The sequence below is a fragment of the Apteryx rowi genome, unplaced genomic scaffold (assembly GCF_003343035.1).
Source record: "Apteryx rowi isolate R43461 unplaced genomic scaffold, aptRow1 scaffold_283, whole genome shotgun sequence".
NCBI classification, from domain to species: Eukaryota; Metazoa; Chordata; class Aves; order Apterygiformes; family Apterygidae; genus Apteryx; species Apteryx rowi.
In genome coordinates, this window is record NW_020449230.1 from 266,925 (window position 1) to 286,259 (window position 19,335).

Consider the following 19,335-nt stretch of genomic DNA (forward strand, 5'->3'; position numbering starts at 1 on the left):
TGATCTTGATCAGCAGGTATCAGGAAGAGAGATATCACTCCRCCATTGTTGGCAAATATGGAACAGATTGGATATTTTGGGGTGACTTCTTGTGCTTGTGCAGAAATCTGGGACCCACCTCAAATGAATGCTGCTGTTCTGCCTCATTCCCCCACACTGCGAGTGTGCATGTGGGGTGTTGCTTGCAGGTCCAAAAAGCAGCAACTTCTAGGTAGTTGGAGTTCTTCAGGAATCAATATGTATGTTTGCGTTTTACTGTCTTTTCCTTTCCATGAGATCTTCTCTAGAAGATCCTTTCACAGAAATTCTGCAGCTGAAAAAAAATGAATGGCTGTGTTTCCCTCTAAATTTTTAAACCATAAGCAGAAGGAAGACTTTATTGCACACCCTTCAGGTCCTGAAAGGTGGTAAATGGCGCTCTGGCTCACATGAGAGTATCTTTGTTCATTCCACTGGTGCAGTGGCCTCTGTTCTAGTAACAGAACTCTAAGTATTCTTATTTTGTGGAAAGCATTCAAGTATTCTCTCTTGCTGAAATGATTTCCTTGAAATTGCTTATACAGTTATTTGCTAACCATGTAATTGGAATGCATTGTTACCACTGACTTTTTAAAGCTTTTTTTTAATTACATTTGCTTGTACTTAATTCCTTTAAATGTGCATTCAAGGATACCTAGCAACAATTGTTAACTTAATGAAAAGTGCAAACAGTTTGCAGGCAAATTARCGGAATACTGAGAAAGTTAACACCCTTGTAGCTTTCCCAATTTCATTTATGTTCCTTTATCATAAAGGTTGGTCATATAAACTACCTCAGAGATAATAGAGGTTTAGCAAGAGCATGGAAATACACTTAATATAAAGGTGGTTGTTTGACTTTTTAAATTAATTGATTAATAATTCTGTGATTCTGTGATTAATTGTAGCTTCAAGAAGTTATTCAGGCCAAAAAATGTTTCCATTTTCCAAAACCTGTGTGGAGAGGAAAAAAACTAGAATTTTTTTGTTGTTGAGCAATAGGAAAGAAAGTGATTTGCAAGATCAGGATGCTACTTCGGGACCTGTACTAAAACATGCTGCTTCAGATGGAAATAAGTTCCACAGTTTTCTAGTGACATACAGGGCTTACTGTGGTCACCACAGTATAAATGGGAAAGAATGGGCATATTTCAGAGAAGCAAAGCTAATTCTCAGTATCACTGATGAAGCCAAATGTAGAGATAGTGCTGGAGAATGGAGAACTGGGTATTTGGGGAATGGGGTCAGGACAATAGTTTTGGTTCAGACTCTGGGCTTTTAGCCTCAGATGCATTTGTTTCCAGAGCAGCTGGGCTGTATCATCTGTATCTTCAGTGGAGGGCTGGAGCAGGGGAGAGATGTTTTAAGAAAAGTTCCTGTATTTCCAAACTACACTGGGAGCTTTGTGGTAAACAAATAATAAATATAATCACGTCATGATAGGGTTTGACCAGCATGGATTTGCAGGGGAGAATCATGCCCTCCTAATGTTAGAACTTTGAATGTTTATCGTAAAATACTTGGCTTGTTTGCTTCCAAAGGAAACTGTATGCTGTGTGCTTTTTTCTTTAACAGTAGGAATTGGCACACACCTTTCTCGTATTAAAAAGTTGCTATATGCATAACATGGATTCGTCTCAGGTGTTTGGTTTACAGCCTTTTCATCACTTGCTCTGCCAGTCCTGGGTTGCTGTACTTCCGCACTGGCAGAGCCCCTCTTTAGGGGTTTGATGCAAGACTGCTTGTATTTTTCCTGGTGTTGACATGTTTATGCATCCCCAGCTATACRGTAGCGTAACTGTACTAAAGCAAGTTCACACAATTCACATCTGAGCACTTATCTCTTCTCATCCTTTGAAATTACAGCAACCACTTAGAATTCTGCCTTCTCAGCACATCGATCTTTGGTATTTGTATGTGGTACTTTGTGATGCATTCGTATGTGTTTAAGCTATTAGCTTATCATTCACAGCACATTTTGCACAAAAAAAGACTCCTCAAGGCACTGCATTCTCCCTTGAGTGACACTTGGGGAGATTTATTCCATCCTTCTGTATTATTTACCTGTCTGTCTGCCTCTGTTTTCTATTTTATTTTATTTAATCTCAAAACACTGCATCAGTTAGCAGTAGTTTTTTCAGTGCAGAAAACACATTCTGAACTAAAATGTCTTCATGTTGAGGTACTCTGACATAACAGGAGCTTGTGAGCAGCCAGGTTTAAATCTAGGTTTTCTTGAAAGGGATAGGATGGGGAGGATCTGAGTTAGCTGCTTTTAGAAGGGCAACTAGTCTATAGTGGAGAAGAAAATAAGTACTGGCTCTGTTCTCCTGCTAGACTCTTCAATGAAACTAGAGTTGTCAGTCAGTGGCAGGAGAGGAATAAGAAATGATCTACTAACTGAAGCAGTACGTCTAAGGAAACAGAGAAGGGAAGCAAGGGCATGGGTAGAAAACCAAGTGATGCACAGAAAGAAAATGAGTGCCCTCTTTCATGAAAGGGCTTTTTATTGTGGAAACAAAACTAGATTCTTTCTGTTGAAGGAGTATAATAGTTTGTTTAAAACTACGTTTCATGATCATTTTGTTAATTATTCACCCAGATAAAAGCTTACTTGTGTGTGGTGGGTTTTTTTATTTTTGTCTCTTGAGTAGATTTGCATTTATATATAAGCAAACTTTTTTTCCAAGTTCGTATTGCCTACTTTAATTACTATCCACTGAAAATAGATTGAAAACTGTTGCAGAATTAACAGTCCTGCTTTCTTGTCCCTCATAGGTTTCTGGCAGGCTCTTACATCATGATAAAGCAAATGACATGTCTCCAACTCCTTCTTGCTTGAGATAAGCACTTGATATTACTCATAATGTTTCATAAATTTAGATCCCTTACCTATTTTCTGGCATGCCCACAAGGGAAAGTAGTTTGCGCTGTTTAGGAGTGGTGAAGGTGGCGTAAATTGTGAAGCAAAGAAGATTCCCAAAGTGTCATCTGTCAGGGGAGCTGTGGAACATGCCYGTACCAGTGACAGGACTGTCATGTATTAGATGTCCTACCCTGTTTAGAGATCAAAGCTAATAACTGAAAGTCAAGAGATGGTGAGACTGATAATAGCATTAAATATTCAGAGCAAGATAAGTTAATTTTGTCAATTTTGGGTGGTTTCCTGTTTTTAACATGACTTTACAGTCCTTAACTGTTATAGTGACTTAATTTAAAGGTCATAAGGATAGACTGAAGTGGCAAGGCCTGTATTTCAGTTCTTATAGGGAAAGATATGTAATTGTTGTTTTCTTACCTAGTAACAGCTAAAAAGCAAATGGGACTATAATTACTGGGTTTTAGTAGAAACTTACTGTCACATACCTGCGGAGAATATAAGAAAATGTTAACTGCTGGAATCTCGCCATCCTGTAGATGACTTTTCAGATCCTGCTTTTTTTTTAAATGCATGTTTGTGTCTGTCAACTCCAGTACATCTTTGCTGTCCCTTTTTCCCAAGGCATTCAAACTAGACCTGGAAAAGGTACAAAATTTCACTCAGATGAAAAAAAAATAAAGAAAGAAGGCCAAACAGATGTGATCACTGCTTATGTATACTTTGGGGAACATATACCTGGAAGGGTGAGAATGTGTGAGCTAAAGGACAATATTTGCACAAGAACAAGTGGATATAAGGTAGATGTGAATAAAGTGAGACCTGCTTTTAGAAAAGGATGGCATTGGAAGGGGGGATTTCCAGAATATACTTTGAATGCTCAGGACAAAAATTCTAGCTCCTTTTAAATGGARCTCGGTTACATTTAAGAAAAGGGAATATGTAGGGTTTGCGATCACAGGGACCCAGATCCTGTGGTCCCTTTTGCTCATGTGTGTCAATGAGCGCTGTTACTGATACGTTGGGTGGGGGGAGCCTAAGTACCTTAATCTTCCTTGTCACTGATCATAAGGGTGCATAACGTAAGCTCTCTGCTTCTGCGAGAGAGCTGTTGTGTAAAAACCACTTGCTTACCCCCTGTGTTCTCTGGGAACTTGTTGCARGAAAATAGGGAGGAATATCCACTTCCACTAGCCAGAGGCTGAGCCCCTGATCTTTGTTATCCTGAGTGCTAAAGGTAGTTTAATAAATGCAATACTATGTGGAATCCTGCTCTTGTTGCCCTGCCAGGAGGACGTAGTCAAACCCCGCCACAGCGCAGTCTCCACCAAGGCTGTAACAGCCCTGACTGATGGGGCTCAATGATTCAGACATTGGGAGATGAGTTTTGCTGAAGTCTTATTTCCATAATCTGTATTTGGACCTGGTGCTATTTCGTAGTTTGCCAGACTGTTTGTGTTGTCAGTTAGTTCTGAAAGCCATGCTAGTATTTATAAAGGTGGTATTCTGCGCCTTCACAGAAGGCACTGACATGCTGTACCTGTAAGGAGTACCTTACTCTCCCCATCCTCTTTGGAGGGACTGAGCCATAACCTATCTGCACGATATTAGTTCCCTCTTAGATTCATCTCTGTTTTCTTGGTCAGATTCTGGAGAAATAAGCCAAGTTCCAATTGTTGTACATTTTTCTAATTGTTAAATTATTCGTTTCCTTAATCAGGGAAAAATCTCAGTAGAGAAGCAATTGTGGACTAACCAGATTTGTCCTAGATGACTGACTATATCTAATTGGGACTTTGCAGACATTGGGGCGGAGAATTATTTATTTTACATGTACACACAGCATGTTTTTTGTTGTTTTCTCTTTAATGTTCATTTTCTGTTTTGTTAGTTGATGTTATCTGTAGATCTTTAAAGGATATAGGTGAAGCCGCAGAAGCTGCTGTCTTAAGATTTTGCCATTATTGCCTTTATCTGTTTCTTACTCCTTGCTAAATCCTACTTGGCTATCGAAGAGCGATCTGCCATTACTATTGCACAGAACTGTCCGGTGTCATAAGAGTCTGGGCAGCGCTAGTGGAGATGTTATAGCACCATGCCTGTAAGAGAACAGGATATTGTTCGCTCCTCGTACAGGAACATGAAGGAGTTGCTTCTTTAAGAGCTTTAGCAGACTGCAAAAATTCAATGAGACTGCTGTTTACGCAGTGAGGGTGTTAGGAAACGTACAGTGACAGTGTTTAGGTTTAGATGAGTTATTGGCCTATTGTGTTTTCACAACATAGCAGATAATTCCCTGGCATGTTTTCTGTGTTTCTGCTGTTGCAGTTGTTCTGCAGTCAATCTGTGTCATGTATGCTATTAATAATAGCAATCTGAGGAATATGGGTTATTTGGAGCTTCCTTCTGTCCCTTGCTGCATTTAGTCTAGTAGGTCTCAACTTCTTCAGTAGACTGGTGATATTTTTTTCAGTGGAGGGAGTTACCTTCAGTGTCTGATAGAGTTCTTTTCTTTAGAACATCTGATACTTGATGCTAGGATGTCAGCACTGACGTTTTGGTGTATTTGATTTTTCTAAAATACTGGTAGCTTTACTCTGTCTAAAATGTCTGGAAACCTTGGCAGCTGAGTACTATTGTGGAGCCACCCTGTGTGACAAAAAAAAGGCTCTATTTCAGGAGAGAATCCTCTTCTGAAACTTTTAGCCRTGACTTCTAGTGTTCTCAAGCCTAATAATGGAGCTTAATAATAACTTAACAATAGTGTATTGTTAAAGTAAAATAGCATATTCTCCTATACAAACATACAATTTTCTTTTGAGCATCCCATGGATCTGACTGCGAGACAAGGAGAAAGCATCTGAAAAAGGAGCAGCTTTTATTGGATGGGAGTTGCTTTATTGCAGTCAGACAATCTGAAAGGATTTTGGATATTTTTAGGTCTACAGAGATAAGAGCCTCTAATTGTTAGAAAGTTGCAACCTGAAATGATCTTAATATGCAGTGTTATAATTGATACTGGCATTGAGGGAGGTTGGAGATAGAAGCAGAACAAATAAATCACATATCCTTTGTCTTAGATGATTTAAAGCTTTGTATTATTATTATTCTAAAATTCCTTCTGTAAGAGCTAAGAGTAAACTTAAAAAGATACATCAATAGCTGAATATGCCTGCTGAGAAGCAGGGCTTTGCATAAAGTAATAGCGCATGAATTGTCTGCACTGAAGATAATTTTCCACTCCTCAGTTTCATCCTGTGTTTGAGAGACTTATTGCTCATTAGTCATATGACTGTATGAAGGACTGAAGGCTTTTTTTCCTCGTTTCCAGGAGTGAAGGATGGAATAGCCGCATAGAAATGGGTAGCCTGATGACTTCTTGCCCGGGGTTCATTTGCCAACATTTTTTCACTTTCTGCTATTATTCTTCAAGTGTTCGTACTTACAGACTTAGCTGAATGCTTCCTTTTGTTTTTCTTTTCCCCCGCATTAAGTTTATAAGACTGTTCAGAGTTAGTATTTCAAACTTGAGTTTCTTGTTGTTGATAGATGCGTTGTGTCTGCGAGAGATGCATTAGCCTCGGGGACAAACGGATGTCCAAAGTGGCAAATGAAAGAGTTTTGAGTTACTTGATGTGATATATTCCAGCCTTGAGAAACTTACTTGGCCTGTCTAAATACTCTGCTCTGCAGATTGTTTTTTGAGTTCATTGTTCTCATTAAGTAATTAATATGTTTTGCCTGTTGCATTTCATTTAATTTTGAAGGTGATAACTTTATCTTTTCTTTGGATTAATTAAAAAAAATGTTCTTCCATGTAGGACACAGCTTAGGCTATGGCTTTGTGAACTATGTGACTGCAAAAGATGCTGAAAGAGCAATAAACACACTGAATGGTCTCAGACTCCAGTCAAAAACCATCAAGGTAGGACATACCGATTCTTTAGTCTTCTCTGAAAATGGCATTATAAGAAACTTGTAATGTATTTTGAATGCTAATTCATTCTGGTGATAAGCATTTTGCTCTTCAACTAGAAGAAAAGCTGAATGTGAAAGACAAATAATGAAATGAACTGTTAAGCTGCTCAGGTTTTGTAACAGCTTTGTATTCAAAGATTCCTTTTTTCTTTTCCACCATTTGTAGAGCAGTAGGTAAGATTATTCCAAATTGTTGCCCAGCTTTGGAACTCATGTACTTCTCGGATACTTGACAATTTCTGTGCTTTAAATCATGGAAAGGGAGTGCATGTGTATTACTAACATATCAATGAGTACTTCGTGTCCTGGAAATCACTGATGCTTGCATCTTTCTCTAATAGCACAAATTAAGATAGAAAATTGCACTCTGGCTTGTAAATTCTCTTCAGTGGGTTTTTAAAAATATTTAAAATACACAAGTTTTTGGTGTGACCTGTAGTCACTAATAGGTCTGGTATCCAATTCAGAACTTCAGACCGGGGTTCTTCAGCATGTTTGTTTGTTGGAAACATCAGTATTGTCTATTGCTGTCCCTTCATAGCAATGCCCCTGTCTGTCAGCTAAGCCCAAAATGAATGGAATTTATATAGGGACATGTTTCTCATTCCTTGTTCTGGCAATTTTCACCTATGGAGTTCAGAAGAGGGGAAGAGGTAGACCAATAGGAAAATTGCCTGCATTGTTTAGCAGGGAAGGAATGTGAGTCACTCATGACAAAATAAGTTACTTTTTCTATCTGCACTCTGAAAATACCTTTTTTTTTTCCTTCCTTTTTTTTTTAAGGTTTCTTATGCTCGTCCAAGTTCTGAAGTTATCAAAGATGCTAACTTATACATTAGTGGACTACCGAGGTCAATGACACAAAAAGATGTAGAAGATATGTTTTCACGTTTTGGACGCATCATCAACTCGCGTGTGCTTGTGGATCAAACTACAGGTGAGTACTGTTGCATTAGCAACATAAGACTGTACTATATAGCATGTATATGTTTTTTCATAGGCTGGTAGTGTCCTAAACTAATTAAAGACTTTCACAAACTAATCATGACATCTGATGTTAACCACTGAATAATGGGATATGTTTTTCTAATGTTTTTTTGAAACAGTGACCTGCACAGCCTCCTTTGCTAGCTTATGGTCTAAACCTCATAACGTATTCTGTTGTTAGGTTTTATCAGGCTAAGCTGCTGATTTCCAAATCTACTCTTTTGCTCTGAAGCTTGATGTCAGTATAGCGACTAAGTACTGCAGTGCTTGCCTCTGGGCAATCAGTTTGCAATCTGGAGGGCTAAAGTTAACTTCACAGTACACAAATACAGCTATTATTCACAGGCAAATTCCAGTCCATATTTACATAAAAAATACCAATGTGTTTGTCTTTTGTGCCAACTTGAAATTCATTCACACAATTTCTTGATATTTTAAAACATTTGAAGCCTTTCTGTTTACTGAACTGTTACTTACAGTCCTTTCTGGTTACTGCTAACCAAAAGAACGAACTTCATACTCTTAGCACTTCCCTACTGAGTTTTCTGAATGTATTTTATTTTAAAAAACTGGGGGGGGRAAAAAAGGTCAAAGTTGCTTAGTTAAGCACTCAGCTCAGGAGAGACCAAAGTTGAGGATTTCCTTTGTAATGTTAATTCTGACTCAGTGTTGCAATGTGTTTTCAGAGTTTTAATTTTCTTTTTCTTCAAACTGTATAACTGAATAGCATGGCTTATCCTGCAACCTGAGGTGTTCTGTTTTCAACAGCCCATAAGTCATCTATAAATTTGGAAAGGACTTTTACAAATACACTTTTTTGTGATTAGGCACATGCTATATTAGAACAGATGATGATCTAATTCTAAAAATTTCACACTTATCACTCCTATACAGTAGTATATAAATTTATATGTAGTACGCAGACAGCTGCTTTCATGCTTTTTGAGGACTCTACCTTAATATAGAATAGGCCATCAGCAACTCTTGGTGGGATTTATCTGACTGAATGTTCAGGTCTACAACATTAAGTTTCTATATCAGAGCTAGTCCCCTGGTGTAGGCATCTACTTGAGTGTTTTGATTTGGTCAAATGGATTGTACTGTAAATGTCATTGCACATAAAATGAATTTCAGGTGACTAGATAGGATCTAGATAACAACATTGTGCACAGCCTAAAGCTGAGTGCAATAAATCCTATCCTTTGCTCTCTAGATGGAGAGGGATTCATTTTGTGTAACTTAACTATCCATACGGGTCTAGTTATCTAGGTCCCAACTATGGTCAGAATCAAGAAAAAAGAACTCCTAGAGCACAGTGAATAGATATTAAAATAAGTGTCCAAAATAATCTTTCTCTGCTGGCTGCTAGCGGAGTCTGGACAGCTAGCATCTGTCCTTATGACAGAGCTGTAAAATGAGATGGCAGAAGTCATGCAATTAAAGTCTCTCCAGGAATAATTTAGTTTTCATTGAGTGTGCTTGACACATGATGCTGTCTAATTCAGTGTCAGCTGTGGAAGTGACAACTCGGAATATAGAGCTTGCTTTCAGTTAAACTTAATTATGTATTGTTTGAACATATTCTGTTTACATTGTGAAGTTTAATCATGCATGTATAGCCTAGCTTTCCCTTTCCTTCAAGTATGTCTCCAGGCCTTTGCTTTAAAACAAGCTTCATATCAAGGTCTTGGTCCAACTGGGACACATTTTCATTTGTGCTTTTGAACGTTCCCCCCTCAGCAGAGGTTCTCTAGCTTTTTGAGAACTAGTCTGTCAAAATACACACATTCTTCAATATTTATATTTTAAATGAACGCTACAGTAGGTCAAGTGAAAAGTGCTGTGATCAACAGCGTGGGAAGTGGGGAAGTACCAGTATGCTGGGCATGCACTTCCTCCCTGGCAAAGAGTGGCTAACCTCGATGGCATTGGAGCACGTAAGAGAATTAGAGTGGATTGGACTGGTTGATCTGGTCCAGCCTCCTGCTCTGCAAGTAACCAGCAAGAAGTACAAAATGGAATAACTTATTCACAGGTGGACCCCTTCTCAGGAAACACCAGTTTCAGAGCTGGTGCTAGCCACACAGGGTCTTCTGCTCAGTAAAGAATACATCTCAAAGCTCTGCAGTTCTTTTCTTTGAAAGATGTGGTGGCTTAGGAAACGGGCTTTCTCTGACTCCTCATACTTAACAACATGTGATAAACAAGACAAGTTGTCATTTATGGAAGTTGTCCCAGTGCCCCAAATGGAAATGTGTATTTCCTATAGACAATTTTAGGGGGCAAAATATAAGTTGTATTCCCTTCTGTTTGCTCACTTCATAACCAGGAATATGTTATCTTGTGTTTCCTCCTGTAAAATACAGGAAATGACATTCCTTTCTTCTATAAACAACTCTGCTTTACGATAACTTTTTCAAAACTTTCTTTGAATGTTTCCCTGTGTTGGGTGTATAATACAGACAACCCAAAAGTACAGGAAAGGATCCTTTCTGAAGTAGCAGAGTTAGAAACCTGGAATTACTCTATCCATAATATCTACTTTAGAATGCAATTTAAATAAAATGTACCCCTTCAGGTTTCACTGTGATGAGCAGTATTTCCAGACTGATCAAGTCAAACAGATGTGAAGGAAAAAAATTCTGATAAGGGATATCTTTTACCTCAGTCAAAAGGATAACAAAATCCAGTGGCTGGGATCTGGAACTAGAAACAAGATACAGATGTTTAATTATTTCAGGTGTGTAGGTGTGTAATTGTTTCAATACAGTTACCAAGGGAAGAGGCAATTTTTAATCAGTACTTAATGAATTAAAAATAAGGTACCAGACAGCCAGAAATAATGGGCATGATGCAGCTGAAATTGATATCTTCATTACACAGGGTTAAATTAGGTTATGAGAATTATCCCTTCTTGTCTTAATCTATGAACCAGAGTGTGCCATCAGCATGAATCCATCTTATGTTTGGAAAATCAGTGTCAATTTTATGTTTACAGATGTTTTCAGGGATAAAATAATCAAAGCTGAGGGGTTTTGTTTTTTAACTGAGTGAAACTTGAGATTTTTTTTGAGATTTCATTTATTATGTTTTTTGTTAATGGCGATGTCAATCATTGATGGTTTTCCTGGAATTCTACTGCATTGGATTTTTTATTTAACTACATTATAATAAGTGTTTTAGTCACTGTGGTTGTTGTAGCTGAAATGAATGTGTTAATTTGTCTTTTGTTTCTTAATTTTGTGCTTTATCCTCTAGCTGCTGAAGAACCATTAGTAAATGTAGAGAACTTGAAAGCTGTGACCATAGATATATTTAACTTTTTGGGTTTTTTTGCTTTCAAAATTATTTTGATTTTATCCTGAACTTCATTTTTTATTTATTTATTTTTTTTATTGGTTTGGTTAAAAGGTTTGTCCAGAGGGGTCGCATTTATCCGGTTTGACAAAAGGTCAGAAGCAGAAGAGGCAATTACAAATTTCAATGGTCACAAACCCCCAGGTTCCTCCGAACCCATTACAGTGAAGTTTGCAGCCAATCCTAACCAGAACAAAAATGTGGCACTGTTATCGCAGCTGTGTCATTCACCAGCTAGACGATTTGGAGGGCCAGTTCATCACCAGGCGCAAAGATTCAGGTAGGTTAGGAAGAATAATCCATTTAAGGCTGTACTGCTATTCCCATGTCCATGTGGGAAATTGTACTGTTGCAGCTGTGCAGTAATATCTTCATTGCAGCATGTGTGAATGAATACGTAGTGCACTGTATGTCCTACAGTGTTATGTAAATAAATTGTTGAATTAAAAGACAATTAAAGCAAAATTTTACTTGTAAAATTTATATTGAAGTTAATCATGTAAAGGTACACTACAGTGTCTATTTCTACAATTCAGTATATCACGAGATGGTAGGAAGTAGCAGATTCCAGATGGGTACTCATAGATGCCTGTCTCAACAGATCCCCATTCTGTAGTCCATATATCTGAATGCAGATATAATTTGGCAACTTTAATTAAAGCTCTGACCCATTGGTTCCAGCAGGGGGGTGTCATAGTAAGTTAGGAAAACCATATGTCTGATTAAGAGTTTCCATGGGATTTCTGTCTCCATCTTCAGCTGTACAATGCTCTTTCCTAGAGTCCTTATAAGTTCAGTGAGTTTATTGGGTAATTATTACACATTCTTTGCTTCCAGAGCTGTGTATTTTGCCTTTTGAGAATTGCCTTAGTTGCTTTGAATTTGAATTGCCTGAATTTGAATTGCCTTAGTTGCTTAAAGAAAGATGTTGAAGCTAGTTGAACTGTGCCTCTGAACAGTGCAGTGTCTTTCTGTCTTGCAAATAAGTAATTGGCTTTGTTATGAGGTGAGTACATAAGAGCTTCTGAGAGTAGTGGTACCCTGTTGAGAATTGACATTTATTTTGGTCTCCTCTGAGGTATTCAGTTAGCTCGGCATAAACTGGACTAAAAACCCAAGCTAGAATTTTCAGTCTTTGCAGTGCCACTGCTCCAGTATTGCCATGACCATACCATATTGCTTTAGTTTAACATTTTAAAGACAGATAAGCATAACATGTCTTCGATAAGAATGAGAACTTTATACAGTCATCTCTTTTACAGTAAACATAAAAAAAATACTGTAAAGGTTGTTGAATACTGAAACAGGTTGCTAAGAGAGGTTATGGAGTCTCCATCCTTGGACATAACCTGGCTGGACATGGTACTGAGTGATCTGCTCTAGTTGAATGTACTCAGAGTTGGGGGTTGGATTAGGTGATCTCCAAAGGTCCCTGCCAACCCCAACTACTCTGAGTGTATGATGCTATTCTGCTGTTGTCCAGCCATATTTAATGCAGGCAGCTCCTCAGACAAGATCTTGTTTCCTTGAAGCACTCACCCAGATCTCTGTGCCCAAACCTTCTAAGGCACACTAAGAAATGAACTTTTGGCGTTAGAGGTATGAGATTTTAAATAGTTCACCTATCTTCTGTGTCAGCTAGAGGCTTTCTTAATGTGTCCCAGCCCTAATAAAATCTTGAGGGTAATGTCTCTCATATTTTCTTTCTTAATGTAACTGGATGTTCTCATTATCACTCCTCCCCTTAAAATTTTCAGCAGAATTAGGGTTCATCGTAATAAGCAGTATAGTGTTCACATTCATAATTAAGATACCAAATAACTTTAATTCTGTCCTGTAATGATTGCTAAGTTAAAGTAAAAATATGATTAATATATATTAATGTTTATAGTTGCAGATTAAACTAAATTTTAATGACAGATTTGTTCATAGTTCTTTTCTTGTACCATTAAGAGCAGTATTAAGGTTATTTGTGTGCTCTCACTGTTTCTGTGGATGTGAGTTTTCACAAGTGGGAATAGTAGAGTATATGTTCTCTCTTTCTGCCCTGTTCTCTTTTGTTTAGCAATGATGTCCCCTCAAATTCTGATCCCAATGCTCATTTACCAACACTTTTTTGGCCAACTTCTGCTCCTAGCTGAGAAGTGCACAGCTACAGGTTTGCTAATGAAGAAGGAGCTGAAGATTTTTAGGTACCAGAGCCTGGTAGAGGTAATAGCAGCAGAATTCTGGGTTAAGCCATGCTGTTATGAATATATTATGGAGCTGGGGTTAGGCTGTAGCAATTGATCTGAAGATGAAAACGGTCTGTCCCCCCTGGCATCTTGTCCGATTCACAAGGATTTTAACCCTTTTAAGACTTTCTCTCTTCAGTCACACACATACACACATGTATGCACATGCATGTGCAACACGCAGCATCCCACAACCCTTTTTCTTCCCTTCCCCCATTTGATGTTAACTGCAAATTTTGCTAGTGGGTCTGTCTTAAAGGATGCTGAACTTAATGAGTTGTGAGCACTTACACTGTGGTAGAGCTTAGGAACCTTGGCTTGGACCAGGTCTTGTTTGTTCTACATAGTGAACAAAACATAATGAAAGGGTAAGCTGCTTCCAAAGAGCTCACAGTCTATACGAATTACAGTTGTGGTCACTGCTACGTAGAGGTTGAACTACTTAAACTGGTATTTTGATTACTCTCCATCTAGTTCCATCATCTCCCTATAAGTCCAGGATTAAGCCTTTAGTATCTCTAATTTGTAATTATTAATTTCCCACAGCTATGACTCAAACCCTTTCTTCAGTATTGTGTTAATCCTCTCCTGTTCCCGTGGTATTTATGGTTTATGCTTCACATCAGGAGCTGGTCTTAATGTCCTGCCCCACTGAAACACAGAGCTGGCCTGCTGATTCTCATACATGATGGTCTGAAATGGTACTGGAATTCCCTGCTTTCATCTGTAAGGAATGACACTGCAACATGGGACTGTTTGGAGGATAGATGAAAACATCTGGGGCAAGGGTATCTTTTGAAACTAAAATTTCTTCACTGCAAAACAGGCAAATCTTTAGGTGCTGAACTCCACTGAAATTAGAGAGTTAGGCTTGTAAAACTTGAAAATCTGGCCCAAGGACCCTAGAAGTCCAGTACTTTTACAGTTCACTGAGAATGTTATGCTAGAAGTAGTTTTTTCAAATCTTGAAAGTATTCCCAGTTCAGCTGGTTTTGCTTTCAGACTTATTCAGAGTTGGATCCTCTTCCTGCCTTCATTAATGGGCAAGAGTCTATGAATTAGCTCCAGAATGTGTGAAGGGGAAGGTGTTATTTATTGATAATTCTTTGATCAAGGGGAAATGTGAGAAGAGTCTAGAGTATGTAACCTTATGGTGCTAGGTAACACGGAAGATTTTGCAGGTTCAAGGGTCTTAAACCACTGAGGTGAAACTGTTAGGAACATTGGTTCTGAGCTGGTATTTACATATAGCCTGCAAACTCCGTGGAAACCCTTGAACTGCCAAAGGTATTAATATTTGGACAACTCCCAAAGATCTGTTTTGTTTCACTCCAGTGAAATTATGTTTACATTTTTATCTTTCAAGCCAATTTGTAATTATTTTGGATGCAGCTTGTCTGGATTGGGGAGCTGATAGAAGAGAACATTACTTCATCCAAAGCAGTATTTCATCAAAGCTCAAGAAGAGTATGGTAGTGCATGCTCTTATTTCATTTGCTGGTACTCTCTGATATGTGGCAGTTTGATTAAATGCACTGTTATTTCAGGCCTAAAGTTTGCATCCATTATTTCTCAACAAGCCCTGCCTGATAAACAGTAATTGTTCCTGTCTGTATCTGGGTATGAAAAAACAGCAACTTTGTAGGAGAATAGTGGACGTGACCGGTGTCAGCTTAGTTGAACTCCTTTTCTTTGTGGATCCATTTCAAAAGAAAAAAGATGCCAAGCTCATGAGAAAAGGCAACATAGGCTAATATTAAACATCTCATTAGTGCTTATTAGCATTACATAAGCTGTGGGATTGCTCCCACCCATGATGCTGTATATAGTTGTTCTCAGACTGCAGTGAAGAATTCTGCAAAAAAGAACTTATAGGATTTCCATAGAACTAAAAATAAATTGTTTTAGGAATGTAGCTTCTGAGATGAGGTGCTCTGGTATGTCAAAATAATCCCCCAAATCTATTAAATGAAGCAATAATAGTCTGTCTCTAATGGGTAGAGCAAAGGGCATTCATATAAATGAAAAGCTTACAAATAAAAAATTGTTTACTCTGTATTGCCAATGTCACAAGATGTTGGAGCTTTCAGGTTAGTGTGACTTAAAAGAACCACCCACAAATAAAATCTTCTACAGATGCTTAATGAGTATTGAAAAAGCAGGGGTGAGGGAGACAATAAAATACAAGTACACCAAAAACGAGGATACCAGCAATAAGTGTAATGAGGCTGAGATTATCCTAATTGCAATATTCATGGCATGTTTTCTAATTTTTTCTGAAGTATCTTGCATCTGTGTGGGTTTTAGTGTTGTTGGCCCAAGTCAAAAACAAGTCTTTTAAACATCCTGTATAAGCACAGCTTTCCAAAGGCCAGCTTAAATTTGCCTGTTCAAAAAAATAAATAGAATCTCGTGCTGGCAGGCAATAAGGTATTGTGTGTCAGCCACTCCATGTGCCTGGCTATGTGCAGGCTGTTCCTCCAAGCTAACTGAGAGACCTTATGTCCCTCCGCTTATGAAAGCTGTCAGTCCAGGATAAGCACAGAGGATATGTGTCAGATCTGCAGCTTTGCCATAGGAGGTTGCTGTACTTGTCATATGGGTGTTCTCATGCCAGAGCTCTGCAACGGCGTCCTAAGTGATGCTTCCGGGTGGGTGCAAGTCTAAACCTAAATCTAGCCTTCCACATAGTCCTAATTCTGCAGCAAGTTTACTGGCACTTTTGCAAGTTGTTTTTTTATTATTGCTTTTTAACCAAACAAGCCTTCATGAGAGGCAGCTTTTTCATATAAACTTGCAAAATATAGTTTCATTTTAGAATCACATTAGATCTGGGTAAATACTGTGTGTGATAAGGTAATTCCCATGCAAGTATGCTAGGAAAGCAAACCACTGGACTGCTTACGTATAGGAATTCTGTAAGGCAAGTATGGGGAACTTGTACATGTATCTATCAATGTTGTTGGTCTTATTTTTCTATAGCAGGGCTTGTTTGCTTCTGTATTTCAAAATGTCTTTTCTAGCCTTTTAGGAGTGTCTTTACCCTGTGCTGTGTTTTTGCAAACCTCTCTTTCCCGGTTGGTTTCCACAGAAYATTAGTTTCACTTGCTTCTGTGTAGTCAGTGTCATGGCATAATTGTAAGCATTTTTAATCTGAGGGGCTCTGACACGGATAAATGAGAAACAGAACAGGTGGTATGTAGCAATTTGTTTCTATTAGCAGCATATATGGTAACTGGTATGCTGCAGAGAAAACATGAAGTAATCTGAAATAATTTCCTCAAAAAGAGGAGTGACCCTGCCTGCATTGGGGCAGGGTAGAGCACGAATATAGACAATTAGAATTATGAAGCACTAGTATGGGATGAATAACATTTTTGTGATCAAAGTGAGGAGAAAGGGCAATCTGTTTGAAAACTAGTGTTTTCAGAGAACAGAGGTATTTGCTGTTTTAAATCATTGTGCCTCTAATAGGCATTTTAAATTTGTTGCCCTTCTGCCTTCCACCCCCGCCTCCTCTTCTACAAGTGTTTTCAGCCCTTGATGCACTGCGTATCTGGGCTTGTGGGTAGAGCCTGAGGCTTTATGGCAAGCAGGTTCAGCACCACACTGACTGCTGGAACCAACATCACGCAATTCTGAGCTTAGTGATTTTCTGCTACCCATACATGTGAGCAGGAACCAAGACTGGTGATCTGTTGAGATGAAAATCTTCAAAGTATGAATTACGATAAATGGATCTTATTGGATCATTACTCAAAGGAAGGAATTAAAAAGCTGGTGTCTGTCAGAAGAAACAAGCATATAAAGCATGCAAACACAAGAACATTTGATTTAAATGCAAAATAAATAATAAATAAGACATCACAGAATCATCAGATCACATGGGTCAGTGCGTTTCATTCACATTCTGATACTCTTAACTGCTTTTTCAGTTTTACTATAGTACAAGGATTCCCAAACTTGGATTTGCTTGGGGCTGGCCATCAGTGGCAGCAGCAGTGAGTATGTGCAGCATGAGCTCAGGTGTGTCTGCACTGTGCTCTCCAAACGCCGGGGTCGATAGTCAGGCTGACTCCAGCCTGGCTGAGCCAGGCTCTGGCTGACTCCAGGCAGAGCGCGATGGAGGGGAAGGTGTCTGTACCACCAGGCTCCCCTGCCCTGGGTACAGGAGGGTTTATCAGGTCAGGTATCCATGGAAATGAGCTCTCTTGGAGCACCRGAGAGCCTGGGGTGGGGGAGACGAGGACTGAGTGATTCTCTGGTGTGAGTGCGTTTACCCACGTTCCCCACTGAGCCTGAGCTGACTTCCCTGTGTGCGTGTGTGCTGCCGCAGCCTGCTCCCTTCCCTCCTCATACACTTTGCCTTTAACCCTCACATCTCTGGAAAGACAACAGCAGCTCCTAGCTTTAGGCAGGGCAGGAAAAAGTCACAGTGGGAAGTGTTTGGCGCTTAATGCAGTGTTCACTGCCCAGACATCCGTTCCCTGTTTTCTCCAGGTCAGCAGAGAATCAGGAACTGCCACCGCCATGTTCTTGGCAGAGAGCAGCACGTGTACCGCTTTTAAGTGGTTTGCATATCACCAGTGGTACACCACAGTTTGGGAACCCCTGGTATAGTATAATTATATTTCTACAATCATGTGACCTCACATTTTTAAATAATACATAAGCACAAGGGATCAAGTTGAGCTTTTTTTAACCTTAACTTTCACATTTCCTGATCTTTGAGTGCTTAGCTTGTGCAACCRTAATATTGCATTAAAATATTCTAAAGCTTTGAATTTCTAGGACAGAGCCCACAAATAGGATAATAAAGGGGAATTAGAAATGTGGGTTACAGGAGAAAAACAAATAATACAAAGCAAGACATAAAAAGTAAAACTTTTGGGTTTTGTTATTCAGAAATATTGCTGGGGTACTATKGCTGGAGGCTGGATTTGGGAAGAGTGGGTAGGCGATTTAAAAAAAACGACCTAGTTCAGTAAAGTCAGATGAGTTTTTCCTAGTATAAAGGTGGTGTAAAAAGGATAAAAAGAACACTGCACCTGCTTAAATTATAAAACTGGGTACTTAAATGTGTTTTGCTATTCTTATATTTGAAAGTTACTGCAGTTAGAATATCTGCATAACAGGTATTTTAGGCAAAATAAACTAAAACTTAAATTCTGTAGGTAGAGTTATGGGGCATCCTGGCTACAGAGTTTTTACTGAGGAAGTGCTAATATTTCCTGAGCTACCTAGTAGCCGAGGGTACGCCTGCCTGTGGCCGATTTAGTAGCCTGCTGGTACTGGGAGCGTTTGCCTGCACCTGCTGCTGGATGGTAGGAAAGGGGGTCAGTGTTGTTCTGTTCTGCCAAAAAAAAAAAAAAAAAGGCACAAAATTACTCCCTGCAAAACAAAAAACAAAAACCCCTTTGACTTAAGAGTCCCCCGTGCAGGATGAGGAGGATATTGGATGAAAACTCCTTGAGAGAAGTAAGTGGGAGATGCCTGAGGGTGGCTCGAAGCAAGCTAGGGGCCTCTGGGCAGGGGTGTCTGTTACTCTGCTCTCGAATAATTGTGTGTTGATGCCAGGGAGCGTTCTTAACAGTGTAGCCGAGTTTCAGAGATCGATCCGTGTCCCATGTGATGGTGATTACATAATCTTGCCTTGCAACTGTTCTGTTGCCTACCTATTTCTAATTATAGTTCCCTATCGATAAAGAAAAGTACTTGGAATATTTAACTTTTTTTTTTTCCTGGCAGCTGTCAATTTGATTGTCAATTTGAATGGGGAAACATTTCTTTCTGGCGGTTTTGTGTCCATGTAGAAAATATTCATTCTCAGTTGCTTCCCATTCAAGTTAATTTGCTTAACTGAATTGAACTTTTACATGAAAT

At 38.9% G+C, this 19,335-nt stretch overlaps 1 protein-coding gene across 4 annotated transcripts in view; it reads left to right on the forward strand.

Annotated features, from left to right (window-relative positions):
• Window positions 1–19,335, forward strand: part of ELAVL1 (ELAV like RNA binding protein 1) — a 37,049-nt gene that overhangs the window by 10,564 nt on the left and 7,150 nt on the right. For 3 of the 4 annotated variants that reach the window (XM_026069002.1, XM_026069003.1, XM_026069005.1), the window contains exons 3-6: window positions 6,718–6,821; window positions 7,658–7,811; window positions 11,273–11,498; window positions 17,953–18,066. In XM_026069002.1, coding sequence (XP_025924787.1) covers window positions 6,718–6,821; window positions 7,658–7,811; window positions 11,273–11,498; window positions 17,953–18,066 — 598 coding nt within the window. The remainder of the gene's footprint in view (window positions 1–6,717; window positions 6,822–7,657; window positions 7,812–11,272; window positions 11,499–17,952; window positions 18,067–19,335) is intronic. The other variant, XM_026069006.1, reaches the window with a different exon arrangement.